General features: G+C 36.3%; 1 protein-coding gene across 1 annotated transcript in view; it reads left to right on the forward strand.

The window, feature by feature from the left end:
- LOC127449267 (carboxyl-terminal PDZ ligand of neuronal nitric oxide synthase protein-like) overlaps window positions 1–21,560 on the forward strand; it is a 167,178-nt gene that overhangs the window by 25,762 nt on the left and 119,856 nt on the right. Inside the window, exon 3 of the mRNA XM_051712588.1 lies at window positions 20,347–20,439. Coding sequence (XP_051568548.1) covers window positions 20,347–20,439 — 93 coding nt within the window. The remainder of the gene's footprint in view (window positions 1–20,346; window positions 20,440–21,560) is intronic.

Here is a 21,560-nt window from a genome sequence, read left to right on the forward strand (position 1 = left end):
CAGAACATTCCAAAAAACAAAAACCACAAAGCACTATAAACAAAATCATAAAAGTAATCCATTTAATTTGTATCTTGGAGTAAGACATTTTAGTCCAGTACACATTTTGTCAAATTCCGCGAATATCTCTTCACGGTCCACTAGCTGCCCTTTCTGTGTGTGCGCGCTGAAAAAAAATCTGGTGTTTGTACACAGCCCTGGCTCTGTAAATGGGAAAATAAACAAAGTGGATCGGACTATCCACACAACTATTGCACATGTATGAATTTGGGGGGGGGGAGTTTCTGAAGGAGCACTGAAGGGATTGGTGTGTCTGTTTGGCAAATTCAAATATCAACAGTCTTTCTCAGGAATCACTTACTCAACCTTTAATTCTACAAATTGTAGTGGATTTCTTTAGATAATTTAAAAGAAATAGAGATTGACCGATATTTATTTATTCATTTATTTATTCTTGATACAGATATAGATGATTTGTATGTTTTTGAGTATCTGGTCACCAATGTGCAGATCCGATTTTTAATTGTTTTATTTCTGCTTTTTGACACTAAATAATCATGACTGACCAAATTGTGCCATTTGTCGGTTGTCTCAATATTAAAGAATCGATAACCGAGAAAAGTTTGCATAGCGTTAAAAGAATTCAGCCAAACCAATTATCCGTTCATCTCCAAGTTTTGACCTTGACTATTAATTCAACAGATTCTTGCCGTTTGCTTTAGATATAACAACTAGATATTGACTACATTTATTTATTTATTTATTTTTGGTAACTGATGCAAAAGTGATAAAAGAAAATTGCTAATATCGGTAAATAATCTTATAAATCTAATAAGAACCTAAACAGGCTCCCATTGTTGCACATAATTCATATTGCTGTGTTCACATTTCACACACACTTTAGAAAAGACTGAAAAGTTCCTAAGAGGTTCAATTACTACATGTGTGTGAGTACATTATGGATCCATCAGGCTGTAGCCTTTGCACATCTTTGATAGCTGGAAACCTCAGATGTGTTTGTGAAAACTGTAGTATTCTATGTCTAACAGCTTACTATTTGTTTTCATTGTCAGTTTGATCCAGGCATTATTTGGGATTTTTAGCTGCTGAATCCTTAACATGAGAGAGAAAGAATACAATAGGGATTTTGGCTGGCCTTCATTGTGTTTCCTCTATCGTCCTTTCTATATCAGTGTTTACGACAGATTAACTTTACAAGCGAGTTACGGTCAGCCTTTAATAATAAAATCACCATTTTCTCTGATCCCAGAGGGACAGGGAATACTGCGGTCATCATTTTGATTCCCACAGCAGATCCCTGTGGTTTTCATGATTTTAAGTGCTGAATTTCATTTCACAGCAGAAATGTGGAGCTTTAGCTTTTGAGGCTCTTTACTAACTTTATGAATTGCAGTGAGCAGTTTGACAGTAGCCATCCAGACTCCAAACTATGGCTGTGGAAACAGGCTTTGTGCTGAAGGCCAGATTTGTTTATCTTGCCTTCTTTCACCATTCAGTGTCCGTGTAGGCAGTACGAAGAGAAAATGCATCACAATGACAGATCTGATTCATCTGAAATTTAAATTAATTGGTTTGTATTACATTTATGGTAGGCTGCTGAACAATTTGTGTCAAGTGAATAAATTTGTTTCTGTGATTTTTATTCATCTGGGTAAACAAGTTATGCCATAATTGACCTTAAGTTTCATTTGACTTTTCATTTGATCAGTGATTATTTATTTATTAATTCTTTTGCATTGACATTTTTTACAATAAAACACTATAAAAGCGTGAAAATAGAAACAAAATAACATTTTGCAAAACAATTAGCAGCAGATGATTGATTTGCAGTATAAAGCTGGAAGTGGGCACTTTACAGGACTGATCTCATCTTCAGTGTTATCAATTTTAAAACACAAAACATCACACAAGGACCTTATGTGTTTTGTCTCCAAAGTGACACTTCATCTTCCATATGGGAGATATAGAGGACCCTATGTATTCATAGCAGCTCCAAATGAGTACTCATTCAGCTGAGAGGGCCATCATTGGGAAAGAAGATGGCCATTCTGTTTATAGTTGGCAGATGTGAAAGCAAAGTCAGAGGACAATTTTAAGATTTCAACTCTTTTAAGGGACAAAGCATAAGAGATCATATTTGGAGCAAGATTATGTTTGTTCTTCACAACCCTGGTAAAAAAAATTGGTGTGCATTACAACTTCCACAATGGGAGAAATCCCTCTGGCTCCCATGCAGTTATTAATTAGATATACAAAAGAGCCCTGTTATGCTGATTTATGCAAACAATAATGGCTTGGGCTTCATTTTAAAGAGGGAAATCATCCTACATGGCTCTCATTCGAAATAGAAAAAAAATGCTCAAGACCGGCATGCTGCTTATGAATTTGTATTGTCATGAGTTGGAATATACTTGTGTTAGTTTTCAGCTCTCAAGTTGCATTTCAAAATGAAGGTCATATTACATAATGTTTGTTTGTATTATTATTATTATTATTATTATTATTATTATTTCACTTTTTAATACAATGACCTTGCCGCTTGCTTGTTTTAAGACCCTCTTGCTTGTATCAGTGAGATGTCATATTCAGAGTTGTGAAATAATGGAAAACTTCATCGGTTATACCTTATTATACAGTAGTTTTAGTTTCCTGTGGTCTTGGGAAATTCATTTTGTTTTTCTCGCAGACGAAGTGATTCACAGCACTGCAGCAAGATATTATTCCTGCATAGCTGTCAGGGCCCATCATAACTTGTTCTCTGAATTGAGGTTGTGAGGGTGAAACTTCAAGCCACATGCGCTTAATTGTTCCAACAGGCCTACATTGTTTGCAACATGTAAGCTTTTTTGAAACACAGCGGCGAAAGGTTTGCCAGCACTTTGTTTCAACAATGACCGCAATCAGTGTTAGTATTCATAAATGCTGTAATTTGTCAAACTGATAGGTCTAGCGGTGTACTTGAATTCAGTGCATATAAACCTTTGTTTCATTTTTCCAGAACTAATCATCAGTGCACAAAATGGCTTTAAGTGCGCGTTCATTATTTTTTTGTTTTTTGAGCTGGCTGATAAGTTACCACGATCTTACTGACACTTAGTGGTGTGGATCCAGCTTCTCACAAAACAATAGCTTTTGGTTATACCAATAGCATTGTAGAAATGCACAATTCATAATCAGCCATGATTAACTTATTCCGTGAGCAAAAATGTCTGATCATACAGGGTTACTGAGAATGAGATAAAGTGAACAGTAGTTGGTCATGCAACAAAATCACACGGAAAGTCAGCATGTTGCTTAAGAGTGTTCCAGTACTCTAGGATCGGCCACATTATTCCAACTCACCCAAAAGCTGCATGTACTGTTAACATGCGCTGGACGGACATCTTTGACACACAAGAGTGTCTTATTTTTAGACACCAAGTAAAGTTAAAAAGAACTTTCATTTTTATAAACGTATCACAAAACACCTGTGTTGTTTCATTCGTCATGTTGCGTTGTACTGTGTTCTGAAGAAATTTAGGTTGCAAAGATGACTTCATGTGACTGTTACACCATTAAACATGATTCCAGGTTGTTTTTAACCTAGCAAAGTTTTAACGCTTAATAAACGGTAAGACAGAGTTTTTTCCCTTTTGCTCTGGTGTGCATATTTACATACAATAATTAGACAAGTTCATTGCCATTTGATTTAAAACCATTTAAAAGTCAAATCCCTAATTTCCCTAAAAGGCAATTTAACCACATCAGTGTAACTCCACACAAATGACAATACTTAAGTTCGCTGCCTCACAGAAATGTGAAGCTGCCGGGGCAGAGCGCATATACAGCCATTGACAGATTGATTAGTTTTGTTTGACTTTAATGTAAGATTTTATCATTTGAAGATCTGTGTATTGTGTTATTTAGGCTCATACCTTACTGTGCACTTCATTTGCTGCTATTTTGAGTAGTGTTTGAGGAAATTCCATTGCAGTAAACATTCTTCATACTCACGTCCTGACTCCCGACAAAAAACTGATTAACTGTTCGTGAAACTTCGCAGATAACTGAATGTTAAAAACGGTAACTGTGCACATCCCTATCCTGTACAGCTTAAAACAACTCTCTTTTGGCGCCCCTTCATGGACATTTCACCCAGAAAATGGAGCTCACACGTGCCCATATGCCCAACAACAGTTACTGCTTTGGCCACTGGGGGCAATGTTTTGCTTTTCGGAAAGCACAGGCCGATTTTTGTTAAAGAAAAGTCAACCTACTGTTTCCGATTTCACTGTGAGATCAGTCTGGGTCATGTGATCTCAAAATGGCAGCCTCCATGAGGCAGTCTTGTAACAGTTTTTTTGTGGATTTTCTCCCCAATTTGGAATGCCCAATTCCCAATGCACTCTAAGTCCTCATGGTGGCGTAGTGACTCGCCTCAATCCTGGTGGCGGAGGACGAATCTCAGTTGCCTCCGCGTCTGCAATCCGCTTGTTGAGCGCGTTACCACGGAGACCTAACGTGTGGAGGCCCATGCTATTCTCTGCGGCATCCACGCACAACTCACCATGTGCCCCGCCGAGAGCGAGAACCACATTATAGCGACCACGAAGAGGTTAACCCAACGTGACTCTACCCACCATAGCAACTGGGCCAGTTGGTTGCTTAGGAAGCCTGACTGGAGTCACTCAGCATGCCCTGGATTCGACTTGTAACTGTTTTAAAGAGATTTTTAATAATCAATATTCATTTTATTAGGGTTAAAACTTTTCAGTGAGAGCAAATTGCTGAATGCACCTTTAAGTTATAGCATTCATAATTAGTTTATTTGCTTATGCTTATGAATAATGTGAAAATGAAGCGACTGTCAATTGCATGACACACACCACAGATTAGAAATGCATTTTTTGCTTGTTAATGTAATGACTGATCCCTCATCATGCCAAAATAATTGTGTATGTGCTACAGATTTGACAGCTTGACAGCTTTGACAGTTTGCTTTCAATGCGTGTTCACTAGGAGACTTGTTTACTCCTACATAACAACACCACGCAAATATAAACCCACTGTCACTTCTGACAGTTTTTCTTTTTCCCTCAGTTAACTAATTTCTGCATTGAAAGAAATTGTAGTAATTGAAAATGCATGTTTCAGTGAGTATTGTTAGATCAAGTGTAAAAATTCTTATGATGTGATAAATGGCAGAATTAACCATGTATTGTGGAAAATATTATGCATTGCAGTAACTTAATAGCAAGGCCAAATTAATTAATTTTGATTTCTTTTTTCAATTAGCTCACAGACACCCTTTTCATCTTAGAGTTGTTCTGGATTACACCTCAAGTAGTGTTTGATTACAGTGATGATATAGGCAGCTCTGAATAAAGGAGAGTTGCAGGTCTGGCATCAGTTTGAGAAATGTCCCTATGTTTAGAAGTCGACCTGCCAGTGCTTCGGTAATGAAACAAGCTTTTACCTGTAAGTTACAATTGCAGAGCAAGGCCACCCCAATGGATCAGCTATATTTCATTTTCACAGTCATGTTTTCAGGTCTCCGACAGTGGTGGAGAGTGAGAAAAAGAGAGAAGTATGAATGCAAACAGGCTGTATTCCCCAGTGATGCTCTTCACAGCCAGCCTAATTATAATGTTAAGAGTCATTTGAGAGTTTTCACCCTTTTCAAGAAAGGAGCCAGTTACCAATGTTTTTAGAGGGACTACAGATCATGTTTTTTTTATTATTATTATTAAATCCTATGGTTTTTTAAATTAAATGTTCAACAAGCACATGAATGTTGTTTTCAGGTGCCCACAAAAGTTTGGCCATTGACTTTGAAGGCAAAATTGAAGGCTTTGTTATCTCAATGAACCCTCTCAGTATTATTTTAAAAGTCATGAAACTTGGCTACTCAATATAGATTGAATAAACTGAATTTGTTTCACATATCTCACTGGAAATTATCTGCTGCACTAAATGTCAGTTGCATGGGGATATTTCAAAATTATTTACCAGTCATTTTATCAGCTGAAATGAGCTCATCAGTTTATTTTCTGTCCTGCCCAATGGTCCTTCTGGAACACCTTGAGGATATCTTTATTGGTTGCTATGGGAACACCATCCTTGATAGTTTATTCTGTAGCCATGGACACTGAATGAATCTAAATGTTGTTTCAGAGTGTGTCCATGTCTTTTGGTATTCTTTAAATTTTGGACTGTGGTCCCAGAAAGTCAAAGGTTCCACTTTATATTAGGTGTAGTGTGTGTGTATTAAATGTAGGCTACATCTTGTATACTGTATGTGTGTTGATCATGTATCCTCTATGTTCGTTTTACATTTAAAGTAACTGCATGTAATTACATCTAGTTACTCTGTTGTACTTATCGTTGGAACTATACTCTTCTATGTTTACATCTTAATTTTTGCACCCCATTGTAAATTGTATCATGTTATTTTAATAGGAATAGCATATATTGTATATTATTTATATTATAATAAATGCAGTGATCTTAACCTTAACCTTTCGAAAACTCTTAAATGTATAGTAGCAAAGGTGAATCTCATAATAGTTTCACAGAACATGTATACAATTAGTACATTATATCAAATGCAAAGCAGGGCCTGAAATTCTGCACGGGATTGCGGATAGAGGTCGACCGATATAACGGTTTTGCCAATTAATCGGCACCGTTAACAGACTTCTGGAACTATTCAAGCCTGGAACAGTTATCTGCAAAAATCCACACAGATAGTTTTTCCCCATTGCGTCCGGTGCTGGAGCGGCTGGGAGGGGTCCGCTGTCATGCAGTATGAGAGTATCACTTCACTAATGCCTTGTTGTGGTGTTTGTTTTGACACATGAGCCTACACTCTGCATTGAGTGGAACACTTCAGATGTGGATTTAAAACATCAACAAGAAGGTATCTATACAGTACAGTACACTACAGAACACGTTGTCATATCATTATAAAGTAATTCATTTGTTGACCAGTTGCTGCATTAGTAGATAACAGCAGTATGTTTGCCGACAAAGCTGAGAGGACTCTAACATTAAAGCTAACCTCAAGCGGTTAGAACAATGTGACAAAAATACATGCAAGTCCTACCCAAATGTTTAAATGTCACGATTGTTACCATTTATTACCATCTATTTGCATTAGTTTATATCCAGCTAGTCACGTTTATGCATTCGTTAGCCAGCTAAGTTGCATATTTAAAGCTAATGACATGAGAAAGTGAATTAATATCTTCATGTAGCCGATAGAAACGTATAAACAAATCAGAAATGCATCTGATTTCAAAAAAAAAAATATTTATCCTCACTGTAATACGATAACTTCAGATCGATCACATTCTTGTGCTAAAAAAGACTAGACACAGTGCAACAAATACAGTTTAACAGAAAGCAGGTGTCTCAATATGCTTTTTAAAGTTTTTTTTAATTAGACACATATAAAAAACTGAAGACACTGAATAAACAAAAACAACGAGAAACAAAGACGTTTGTCTAGCGTGTGTTTACATAGACATAGAAAAACAAATGGATGGTTGCAGTTGGTGGAGGTCTTTGGCCATTGCGTCTTACTCTCTTATAAGAATGTCTCAGATTAAGCAATGAGTTGTTTAAATGCTTTGTCAGGAAAGATGTTCAACTTGGAAATGTGTGTCTTGAGATCCTCGCCTTCGGTTCCAGTCTGTTGTGTTCCGTCTGTTTGAACAGCCCCTGGCCTGGGCTCATAGTCTGAGCCGCTTCACCAACGAGTTCAGCCGAATACCACTGCTATCTGTGAATATTGCTACTCTACATACAACTGTACTGAATAAAAAACAATGTGGTATTTCGCTGTTAATATGAAGCTCGAGTCTGGAGTAGTAGGAATCAGTGCAAGTGTAACACCACGTGAACTGTATTGAAGCGTTTTCCCCCCCCTCATTTTACTTTTGACTTAACATTTGAGAATATGGACTGACTAATACTTTTTATTTATTTATTTTATGCACATTAGTTGAAAATGAAAGGCTCTTTTTTTAACAGCCAGGATAGGAATTTTCTATGCAATAATATAACAGTGTTGAATGGTTTATGTATTTATTGTGTCTTCTTGTGGACCAAGGAACCAACGTCAATTTAAAAATCAGCTGACTTTAAAATTGGAATATTAGTTCATATATATTTATATTTATATATTTATCTCATTTAAAAAATACAATAAATGTACATGGTTCAGTCAGTACTGTTTATTTTTGTAATGAAGTTCAGCACTATTTTACTTTGAGTGTTATTTTTTCATTCAGTATCAATTTAAAAAACTATCAGTTGATTAATCAGTTATCGGCAGGTACTGCCCAACTTAGCTATCGGTATCTGTAAAATCCACTATCGGTCGACCTCTAATTGTGGATGTTGCGCACAATTTTAATCATTCCTGCAAGTTCCATTTTCATAATGCGGTACATTCCTGCACACTTTTATTCACTTACAGTGCAGCTGCAAATTAGTAAACCAATAGATACAGATGGAACAAATCAAATCATTAAACATGTTTTTGGATCAAACTGTAATTCCAGAAACTGCGCAAGTAAATCCGCTCTATTTCTCCTGTCTCACGTGCAGCTATCAGCAATGCCTTGAGCGCTTATTGAGTTTAGTGGGAGCGTGCGTAGTGAGGAAGTGCTTTGTCGCATAGTTATTGAACTTAAGATGTTACAGATGTATAAACCTTTCTAAACCTGTTACTGTGACATGCAAATGGAATTACACCGCATCTCCATGTGATAAAACGACATAGTTTCATTTTATTATCAGCAGAGTTGTTAACATTGCAAGCGCATGACAAGAAAGCATCAGTTTGGTGACGAGCTCCCATACTAAATTATGTGACCGTTCACTCCTTTCATTCAAAATATTGTGACCTAGTGAACATGGTCTCTCCCTGTGCTATAGCCTACTTCCCTGCCAATCAGCTCATCTCACTTATGCATCTGTCTGTTTGAAAAGCCTCCTCACCAGCTAGAAGGCAAAAGTGCGGGTTAGGTGGATGGGATAGATTTAGTAGTAAGTAGGGCTGTCTAGGGCTGGGCGGTATGTAAAAAATATATAATCACCTTAAAAAATATTGCGATATCCGATTTTATCGTCAACCCCCCTTGCTGAGGGTAGGTAAATATTTTTGCTTTATTGATTTTGCTTTAAAAATTTAATAAATTAATTGAAACACGAAAAACTTAAAATATATTTTAATCTAAATTCAAATGGCTCTTTAAATTAAATGAAATAGGCCATTAAAATAACGAAGTGATCAAACAATCTTGTATAACATCTCCCCAAATCCAAACATTTACCATCTCCAGCGGCCCCATTTGCCATCACGCAAGTATCCGTCAACGACAACAGGTAGAAAATTACTAATAGGCTACAAATTAAGAACTAAAGACAGTTATAAATTTAAAGGTCATAATATATAAACTTTCATTGTTCTTTCTTTAATACAAAGATATATATTACTGAACCTGCAGAGTTGCATTCACAATGCATGTTAACCACGAACTTTTACGTGGAAATAAAGTGAACTAAACTCACAGCACCTCCTGAGATGATCAGAGATAATTTGCAGCATTCTCATAGATGACACTATTCTTGCATATAGTTTTCAGGTAAATGAAACAGAGAAAAAAGAGTGAGAACACTTTACATGCGCGTGTTCCACGAAACAGGCTCGCGCTGCACGCCTCTGAACAAAGAGCGAATCAGACACGGGCATTGGCGTTTTTTTTTTTTTTTTTGTCTGTTCTTAATTATTTAGACTAAAGTGTTTCTCTTCAAGCCACATGTCTTTGTGTCTAACGTCATGTGTCACTCCGAGACGTCTTACTGGTCGCCCGCCTCTTACAGGTAGATGAGCAAAATTACCCACCCATTGTGAGGGGGAAATCTCTCAAAAGCACAGTGACTCTGAACATTATAATTAGGCTGGCTGTGAAGAGCATCTCAACATAAAATCCCAGTGGGGATTGGGAAATACAGCCTGTTTGCATACAAACACATCTGGATGAGCAGCTTGCGAACTGGATGTCGCTAGTCACATTTGGTGGGTGGCGGGTGCTAGTTTCACACCCTGGGCTGCTGTTTAAAATATTTGCCGACTTCCCAGATCCATGGTTTTGCCATTTCCCGATAGTGTTGCAAATTGGCATATTTGTAAGATATTGTCGATATCCGATTACATCGTCCTATCGCCCAGCCCTAGGGCTGTCACGATTATGAAATTTGGCTGACGTTTAATTGTCAAGAAAATAATTGCAATTATGACGATTAATTGTCTGTTTAAGGGCTATGACAATTAATTGTCTCGTTTAGGGCTTTCACAATTAATTGTCATATATATTGTCATATTTCTTTAGGTGCATTTGTGCTTTATACACTTTAAGAAGTCATTTTTACTTTAACTTCAAATATATAAATCAAATAACAAAATTGGGATATATGATTTCATTTTAAGGCTTTAAAAACTTATGAAAAAATAGTGTTTTAATATAAGAAAAAAATCTAAATACTTAAAATATCTCTCTTTTTGGTCAACTTTAGTTTTGGTCAATTTGACATTTTACACTGTTGTTTTTGAAATATATTTTATTATATTTTTAAATAAAAATTGTAATATAACTTTAATATAATATAATGCAATAGTAACGTATATTTATCTTAATAAATTCACTTTCACTCGTTATTTTAATGCTCTTTGATTAAACCCACGGACCCTTTTTTCTAATGAAGTAAAACCTCAAGCTCGATTGTACTTCCTAGTGCTTGACACATGCGCACAAAACTACATGGTGCTATAGGAAGTGTAATCAAGCTGGAAATCACTATGGTGCCTAGACACTGCAATGGCAAGATGTAGAGTGAAAAAGGAATTACATTTTGATCTGTTCTCACCTAAAACCGATTGGATCGCTTCAGAAGACATTGATTAAACCACTGGAGTTGTATGGAATATTTTTTGATTCCTTTGTGATATTTGGACCTTCAGATTTATAGCCACCATTCACTTGCATTGTATGGACCTACAGAGCTGAAATATTCTTCTAAAAATCTTCATTTGTGTTCTGCAGAAGAAAGAAAGTCATACACATCTGGGATGGCATGAGAGTGAGTAAATGATGAAAGAATGGTCTTTGGGTGAACTATCCCTTTAACACTCTGTGTATCCAACTTTTTACTGAACGCGGAAGTGTTCCACGATTCACTTCTTTTCAATTTCCGCTTTCCAGTGTTTTTACTCGCATCTGCGTATATTCTTAGTGGGTAATGTGATGTTTATAGTATTACATTTGTATGATTTGTCAAAAACGTGCCGATGCTTACCAGAGTCGAGATGACCATTTTTATTGACAGTTGCTGGGTTTCCATCCAAAATGTTTAGCATTTTTTTAAGCGCATTTCAAAAAATTCGACTTACGAAAATACATATTGTTGTGAGTTTCCATCCACTACGTAATGCGCATTATCATAAAGGAGCCGCCTCGTCATGATGGAGCAGCTGAATGACCTCTCCCTGCTTTGAGGACAGTTTTATTTGCAAGATTGGAGCAAGTATCTCATTTTATTAAATGCATCCACGAGACACTGCAGAATAAGTGTAATATCTGATATAATGTGGGCTGAAATAGCTGTGATGCCCACACACCGCCAGTTTCCGCATACCTGGGAGCACCCGCTCTCAAAACTGTTCTGGCGGATTGTGAGGACCCACTTTATCGACCAGCTGTGGGTTAAACACTTTAGAATAACAAGCGCTATGAGAATTGTGTGCCAAAGTCGGACCTTTCGGTGGGCTAATCACATCAAGCTATCGCACTCTCATAACACGAATGGTCAAAACACATTGTTTTGCGAATAAACCATTTCCATCAACTTAATGCGCATTTTAACTAATGCGAAATTCTAGAAAATCCACCTCCTCCTAGCGCAATAAAATGTATTCACATATCAAGTGTTTCCATTCAGGATTTCTTATGTGCAGTTTTGAAATGCGCATAAAAATAGTTGGATGGAAACCCACCTAGTGCCTCACAGGAGTGTTTAGATGACATGAAGCGATTGTCCGAGGTTTGTTATGTTGTTGTTGTTATGATATCATAAACTACTTTGAGTTGTTATGACAGCCAACAACTGCACAAGTTGAGCCTGAAATTCATTTTTCTCCAAATAACACTTAAATGGTTGTTGTTCTCCATCTGGATCGCTCATTTTGATAGTTTTTACATTGCGTCTCGAGACCGGAAACAGAAAACAGGCAATTAAAATCATTGTGGCGCCGCCTAGTGGTTGCTCTCAAAATTGAACATTTCCCATTACACGGTCATTTTAAGTGAAGCCAGATATGTTAAAAAGCCTTGATGTTAAATAAAACATTATTAATGATACATTCATCATTTTACAGAACATTAACATGATGTGCCTCTGTGAAGCTATACATTTTGTCTGCTTCTAGAAGTCTCAACTTAAGCAGCAGTAGTTGTTGCTAAGATCCACCATGCTTGATGATTAACGCTGACACATCCCTTTGTGCTACTGGAGAACTGTAGATACAGACTGCCCTGTGACTCATTCGCTATATTGAATGAAAAACTGTATCATAAGAGGTGTTGGTGAAAGGGCATGAGACAGAACATCGTGACTTTTGTTTCCTTGGAAAGTATAGAATGAATTCATTTCTGTTCTTTCCTGCCAGGAAATGTCAGAAAGCCTTTGTTGGAAATTGTGTGTACTGATATAGAAGAGCATTGTTCGATTTAGGATCTACTACATAAAAGCTCAGTTTAACATCCATCTGCAATAATGTTTATACGGTACATATCAAAAATCTAAAGCAGTGGTCTTAAACTAGAATTATTTGTGCCCACGAGCGAGGTGGTATACTCTATGGGGGGCCAGCAGAACAGTTGCAACAAATACAAGTGTTTTTATTACAACTATGAACTATTTTAAGTCATTGATGCAGTTATTCTGTGAGCGCAGGGGTGGACTGGCCATAGGGAGAACCGGGAATTTTCCCTGTGGGCTGGCGATAAGCTGAAACAGGTCGCCGTGTTATGCCGAATGGGCCACGACTGGCTGAAGAGGGCTGCAAAATCGTGCCACGATATGCAGAAAAGGACAGTGACAACACTCCCCCTCCCCCCAAACTCCTCCCCCGCTCAACAACTTTTGGGCCAGTTTCTATGTAAAATCCAGGGCCGATTTCTCTTCCTAGTCCGCCCCTGTATGAGCGTACAATTTTTAGGAAGGCACATAGTATATATACATATTAGGTATACTGTATATTAGGCAATCCTTTGAAAAACTATGGTATAATGTTAAGGGTCCATCCAAAATGCAGATATTGATTTTGTGGGCTTGATTTTGATAAACTAACATTTTAGAGGGCATATGAAAATATGTGGCTGTCTTAGTTTGAGAAAAAAAAAAAAAAAATGTGTTGGACTTCTAATCTTATCCACCTACATGATCAGACTAACAAGTTGTCTTGGTAGATGAAGAAAAAAATCGGTCTGCGTGAAGTAAAAAAAATAAACAATACCATTGATGGAGGATGTCATTATGATGGATCACCCTACCTCTCAGGGTGGTTCAATAATCAAGCCCTAATCTTACAATGCAATTTAAGTATCAGATTTAGTAGTGGAGTGTAATAGCAGGAAGTTATTTCCCTTGCCAGTTGCATGCAGCTGTCAACATTGAACCAGGACTTGATTTGTGGAATAAAGCAGTGTACCCCAATGAATCTACTTGGCCCATAAGGGTTACTAATTTCCTAATCTAGCCCAAAAGCATGCAATTTCTCAAAGGTGACCGATATAGGATATTGTAAATGCTATTGTAATGAGCAAAATGAGCTTGACATTTTAAGTGAACTGGCGATCAAATGAATGGCTTTTGCATTGCTACTTGTGCATAATCTGTAGCACCCACCAGTTGAGAAATAGGCTAATATCAACCAATAGACGCAAAAATGTTTTAATCTCCACTTTAGAAGGAGTGTGTCCTTGTTGACTATGAGTCAGTTAATTAGTCATTACCCTGGAGGTTTATAATAGATAATTACAGTTATAATCATTTATTTTTATAGCAGAATTAGCATGACTTCTGGGGGGATGTCATATGGGATCAGTAGATAGTGTGCTTGCCATATATTTTGGAAAGAGAATACATGTGGCCACATGTTGGAAAGTATATGCAGCCAAAGACTAAAGCTATAAATAATTTTTTACATCGGTTATGAATCACCTTTATAATTGGGAATAATGTTATGACCAGAAGATGGAACCATATTACATATTGTCCAGCAGGATTTGTTCGCAAATTGGACGCCACCTTTAGCTGTATGTTTGTTTTTGCATGCAGTCATCGAGGACAAAACATTAGAACGTCAGTATTCATTGTCAATTAATTATTTTGCTGGCCCATTCTTTTTCTCTCATCATATGAAATTCAAAACTGACACCTTTAAAATGCTATATTAAATTACATTACATTACAGTACAGTTTTTGCTATAGCTCTGCAGATTCAGGGCTTTTAGTGACTGTGCTACATCTTATCCAATTTCCGTGCCAGCGCAAAGCACAAGTGGGCTTGGGTGGGAGTGTTAGTGCTATCTGTGGGTGTATGTGCGCAATCTGTGGGTGTATATTGTATGCTAATTAAGTGGCGCAAAGTGCAATTTGTTATTTTCCTGAGAAATAGGTAATTGCTCTAAGACCCTTTAATACCACCTCTGTTTTCAGCGCAAAGCCAAATTTAGTTCCTACATTTGCAGTTTGGAGATTCCACCAGAAGTTGGTAATAAAGTTCATGTCCAAACTCTGAAAATATAGTGGAACATCAAATTATGTCCCTGACGATCAGAGTTGTATAGCTGTCCTATGAAACAAAAATGTAGAGGTTTGTGTTAAACTATCTATATGTCATGGTTTATTTTTCAATTATTATTATTATGTTTATATGTACATTGAATTCATAATCTAATTGGTATTGGTATTTTCCCACGTTATCATAGAGTGATTTTTATGTCACTGCTAAAGGTGACAGTGAAAGAAGTTAGAGAGGGTAAAATGTTTGGATTTGGGATGATTTATTTTTTTATTTATTTATTTATTTTTTTTGTTGACAATTTTGTTATTTTGATTAGGCTATATTTTCTTTTTATTTGAAGTGTAAATTGAATTTAGAAATATTTTTGGCTTAATTTTTACGTTTCAAGAAATTAATTTAATTGTTTAAAATCAAAATAGACCAGTAGAAGTGAAGTGTGTGCTGATACAATCACTATTAAAACTAGCCATGATTTTTGTGTCAGTAGATGAAAATTATTAATAATACTTACATTCCCTACAATTTAATGGAGCGTACATCCAAATCCTGACGGGAATAAAATTTTCTATGCATATAAAAGGAGTGTGTCCATATTTTGTGTTCTTCCAATTAATTGTATACAGTATATTTACACTGCCAACTAGGGATGGGATGATATGGTTATCTCACGATTCGGTTCGATATATGATATTAGGTTCCCATTTTGATATCTCGGTTCAATATGATAACACTTAAATGACAAAGAATGGCCGAAATTATTATTTATTTTTTTTAAATGCTTGCGCAAAATCTACATTATAATTTCTCATTAAAATAAAGTTCTTTAATACACAATTTAATGCTCAAAGTTTAAATAATAGAGTGTCTCATATACCATTCACTATAAGAAAAGATCACAAACAAATAAGCCTTAAAAAATAGTGAACTACATTTAGGCTCGTCAGGTGCAGAACAAGCAATTGAACTGAACAGAACCTGTCCTGAAAAAGTATGTGAAAATGTTTATTTTTTGTTTTGATATCATATTTTAACTTAAAAATAGAAATAATCTACATTCTATCAATTAATATAATTTCTTGAAATTGTATATATAATAATGATATGATATGAGGTGTCAATGTTTGAAATAATGTATACAATTTACAAGGAATAACATTAAGTTTACATTCATTTGTATAACGCGCACTATTATGGCACTGTTACTTTAAGAGTTTAACGTGCATCTCACAGACTCACACAGGTGTTTTTTTTCATTCATTAATGAGAGAGAAGTCTCGTTTTTTTAAGCACATCCGTGCAATGTTATTAAAATTAATATTTCTTTTTACTTTTTGATCTGACTGTAAAGAACAGAAAGGATATTAAAAGACACACTATTCAATGAAAGTGGAGTGCAGGTTATCATCTTTGATGGATACATATTACACGGAAGAAATTATCCATTTTAATCTCAAGCACTTTTCACAATTCAAGGTGATTTTCCAGGTATTCTAGTACTTAAATTTCAAAATGCTAAATTCAGGCACTTTCAACCTCTTAAACCCAGAACTACCTGGTACCAAGCCCTCTAGGGGGCGCTGATCTGCACAAATTGGGTGTCATTTTATAGCTTAGACTCTTATCTTTACAGTTAATATGGCTGATCTGACCAATTCTAAAATACTGCTTTTAAATTTGCAGATAAATTAGAACTATTCCATTTAAAAAAATCCACAAATTTGATTTTTTTAAATCTGCACGAAAATACCAAAACTTCATGGTCATACCCATTGACTTTGCGCATATAACTAATGGCATGGCGCTGTGCATAGCACTAGCACTCCTAAAATAGAACCCTCAAAATAGTGAAGCAGGAAGCATTACCATAGTGCATTCCATATGTCTACTATTGCCAGTGTTTTCTCAGTTTGCCATGTGAAACAGCTAGTTTCGAGTCTGAAAACTGAGACGACAATTGTACATAGTTTTCTTGTCCTCTTTTCTCTTGGAAACAGGGAGATGTGTGAAATTTGCTGTGACCTTGTGGATTAAGCTTGGAGTGGAATTCCAGATAAGCTCAAAGCTCTTTATTGTTTGACTCGGAGCATGCAGGTCTCAACTCTGTCTGTTTTTCAACACTGGTGTAGAGTTTAGCCAGGCCTGTAAAACGTGAGCCACACATTGTGGCTGTGTATATTTTTTTATTATTATTTGTACACTAAATAATATTTTAGGAAATGTTAAAATTAGGGCTGGAAAATGTAACAAGATAATTTCTTCGATTAAGAGTTGGCTTACTGAAAATTCACTAAAGCTTTTCCACACTTCCTGTGGCTACAATTGGAGGTACACACTCTACTCACTGCACATTCGAGCACAGAAACTGATTGTATGGAGCACATCTTCATTACATGCAATGCATGTCTCATGCATAATAAACACGGGAGCAGATTTACTGCATGGAGAATGGAGACTTCACCCGAAGTCTGGTGAGTCAGGTGTGGAAAAATACGGGCAAGCTGCCGTATCTCTTTGCATTACCCAGAATCATTCACTGACGATACAGGTCCACTGCCGTGTGGTGAGGAAAGCTAAGTGGGCGTTTTTAATTCATTCCAATGAGAATCAACCTCGCGAATGTGGCGCTCTGCTCCTATTGGGATGAACTGAAAACGCTAGCTCAGCTTCGCTCACCATGCGCCAGTGGACACGTACGGTCACTGTTATCAGAACCTAGTTTCAAAAGCAAAACTACGCGCAAGAGACCCAGCATGTGCGCAATAAAAACTGAATGGCAGCCAGAGAAAGTTATAGTTTTGAGATTTTAAACTTCAGAAAATTAGACGTCAGCATTCAGTTTGTTTTATATCTGTATATGGTGTTTGGTAATGCATTGGCAAAGTACACTTAAGCTTCTCTTGCCAATAAAGTTTGATATTAATTGAATCTGCCCATTTGATCCTAGTAAAAAAAAAAAGAAAAATGTAATGCCAGAAGATTTTGCCCAACTTTTAATTACAGCATGTCCACTGATTTTATGGTATGTCATCATATACTTTTAGCAAAGATTTATACCTGTAAAAATGTGTCTAATTAACTATATATGCAAAAAAAAAAAAAAAAAAAAAAAAATTGAATGTGCATATTTAAAGGTGCACTCAGTAATTCTAATCCAATACACTTTGTCAAATTCTGCAAATGTCTCCTCACAGTCTGCTAGCTGTCCATTCTGTGGGTGGGCTGAAAAAAAAATCTGGCTCTGTAAATGGGACAAAAACAAAGTGGAACAGACCGATCCACACAACACTACTCCAGCCAATCAGCAACAGGGTGGTTCTTGCACGTGCACAGGATGGGGGGTGGGGGCAGAGCGAGAGGGAAATACTTTAGAAGAGTGATGGCAAATCTGGAGAACAAATGGCTGAGAAACAGACCAAGAGAAAAAGGTCAGATGAATATAAACTAAAAAAGAAGGATTATGATAAATCGTGGGCTAGGAGCCATGTCAACATTGGCGAGACTTTTCAGCGGTGGAGAGACCTCCGAGAGGTAAAAGGAATTAATTTGCGTGCATGAATTTGGGGGGCGGAGCTTCCAAAGGAGCACTGAAGAGAGGGGTGTGTTTGTTTTGGCAGTTGAGTTCGAATATCAACAGTGTTTCTCAGGAATTGCTGAGTGCACCTTTAAATAATTACAATTAATTACGATTAACCAATTTCTTGCAAGTTCTTTGAGACAAAGAAAGTATAAATGAAATATACTAATGATCATATTAATGTCTGTTTAAGTGTACCATGTACCACGATTAATTACAGAAAACTGTGATTAATTAGTTAAATTAGTTAGTTGTAACATTCCAGTCAGGGTTATTTTAGTTTTGAATTAAATTTTTGTTTAATTATATTTTATTGTCAATTTGTCCTTTTGTTTTGTATTAGTTTTCATTCTATGACATTCTGTGTCTATGAGTTTTAATGTAGTTTTAGTTTTTTCCCCCGAATTGTCTTTTTTGTTTTGTTTTATATCAATTATTCTGATTGTGTCCTGATTATTATTTTTTTATTGATTAGAAAGTTAAGCAACTTTCACAAATGCCGTTTGAGCTAGGGCCTTGTAAAGTGGTTTATCTAATGTTTGTATCCTTAATTCATATGTCTCCCACAGACAGCAGTGTCTGTATCTTCTATGACCTCTGTGAGTCAGTCCTGGATGAAATTCCACTCAGCACCTGTTGAGAGACAAGAAATGGGGTGCAGGTGGCCGAAAGAAACTCGATTAGAATGTAGTAAAACAGGAAGGCATTACTGCAGGGAGGGGGTGGAAATGGAAAAGAGCAGTAAACATGTGCTGTCACCTTGTTAGTATTAGTGCATAGGTGCACATGGCAGCCTTGACAAAAACATGCTTATTAGTGATTTTTTTAGTCATCTGCTTTACTGTTGATATGTTCAATGATAGACTCGTCATATATTGACTGTTGACAGACCATAGATTTTAGTGCTTTTTTAAAATTTATTTATTTTATTGTGCAGACCTGTTTTCAAATGACAGAATAATCATGATTAAAATTTAGCAAAATAATCGTGATTATCATTTTCACCATTATCGTGCAGCCCTAATAGATTGTATACTAAAGAAAGATTGTAAAATAAGAGTAAATAACCACTCAGAGTCTCTAATTTAAACCTCAGTTTATGCTGAGGTTTATGCTGCTCGAATTGAAAAGTACATACATGCATACATACAACAGTAAATGCATAAATATTAAGATGTATATTGAATATCGTCAGAGGGATGGAAAAAAATAATTAAGCCATCGTGCCATACGGATCTGATTACAGTACGTAGTGAGCAGGGTTCTGATACACAGTTTTACCAATGGTGTGCATTCCATACATGGAACATTCCTGACATGGTCTTGATCACATGAACATGTCAGTCCACTAATGTAATGTTTTTTTTTTTTTTTTTTACATGAGTAGAAATGAAAAATGAAAGTGGGCTTGCTGTCCCAGCAGAGAGCCTTGTTTACATGTGTAAGAGTGTTTGCTCACAGCTACTTGTGCTGACACCCACACCAATATATCTCTAAGCAGGCTGCCTCTCTGAATACCAGAAGAGCAAAGTTACCTCAGCACCGAGGAGCAAAAGAAAAATTATATTTATTCTGTCCATATTAATTTTAAAGGCTTTGCTGTTCCCTTTTCAATTTCCTCACTGTTAAGAACATGGCTCATTTAAAAGTTCCAGTCTTGCAATTCAACTTTCAAAATGTTAATGGCATATTTGAGCTTGTTCTCTGCATGTGCCAATAAATATAGGCAAAGTTATTGATGTTTGCAGAGAGTGAATGGCTTTATTTCAACAGGGTTTCTGATTTAATTTAATTAATAGAGCTGTCCTTGGGCGTGCTGGAATGGTGTAAAAATAATAGCTCTGTATTGAAATTTACCCCATTATGATTCTTTTTTCTCTCGTTTCATTTGTTACAGTATGAATTTAAAGTGAAGAACATCAAAAAGAAGAAAGTCAACATCATTGTGTCTGTTGACGGGGTGAAGGTAGCGCTGCGGAAAAAGAAAAAGGTGAACTTTTATTCAATTAATATTTGTCTTTGAGTTTTGTTTAATGATTTGATATTCAATGTAATACTTTAAAACTGCTCAAAAGAGGTGGTCAGTACCTTTGTGTATTTCTTTGCTCCCCACACATTGTTCAAGCTATAATAAACCACCCAAGTCCTGTGGTGACAGTATGAGAATCATCATCATTTGTGATCATCATCATGGTCCTCTTAAGAAAATCGCAATCAATAGCAATCTGATAAACTGAATTACCTCAAAACAGGTCAATTTACAAAGAAGTTCCATTCAAGTGCAGTTATCTTAAGGGTTCTTAAACTAATTTGTTCTACTTATCTCCTGTTAAGACAAGTGGAAAATTCATACTGTGCCATGGATAAAACAGTGGTTCTTGACAATAGCAATAACATGCTATTAATTTAAATCAGTAATCCATTACAGCCAAGTAACAAACGATTTTGCCGTAGAAAGCCTGTCTGAAAAAATGTCTGAAATGCACCAGGGACTCTTTATCAGTATTTTTGGCAGTGGTGAAGACTAGAGAAAGTCTTTGCAATGATCTACAGTATAATTAGCTATTATAAATGATGATGCTTTGCCATAAATTGTGTCCTATTAGCTCAATAAGACTTACTCCCAGTGCTGACAGGAAATATCAGTAAAGCAACTCCATTTAGATCAGATGGGCGTAACAAAGCCATAAAATGTTGTTTTTTTTTGGGCTGTAGTATTAAGGAATTGAATTAATATACAAAAGTTTGGAATAATATACAGATTCTGCTCTTATGGAAAGAAATTGGTACTTTTATTCACCAAGGTGGCATTGAACAGATCACAATGTATAGTCAGGACATTAATAATGTGAAAAATTACTATTACAGTTTGAAAAAAAAAAATGTTCAGAACTTCTTAAACTACTTCAAAGAGTTCTCATCAAAAACTCCTCCACGTGCAGCAATGACAGCTTTGCAGATCCTTGACAATCTAGCTGTCGGTTTGTCCAGAGACTCAGGTGACATTTCACCCCACGCTTCCTGTAGCACTTGCCATAGATGTGGCTGTCTTGTTGGGCACTTCTCACGCACCTTACAGTCTAGCTGATCCCACAAAAGCTTTTTTTCTTT

The sequence above is a fragment of the Myxocyprinus asiaticus genome, chromosome 12 (genome assembly GCF_019703515.2).
Source record: "Myxocyprinus asiaticus isolate MX2 ecotype Aquarium Trade chromosome 12, UBuf_Myxa_2, whole genome shotgun sequence".
Classification (NCBI taxonomy): Eukaryota; Metazoa; Chordata; class Actinopteri; order Cypriniformes; family Catostomidae; genus Myxocyprinus; species Myxocyprinus asiaticus.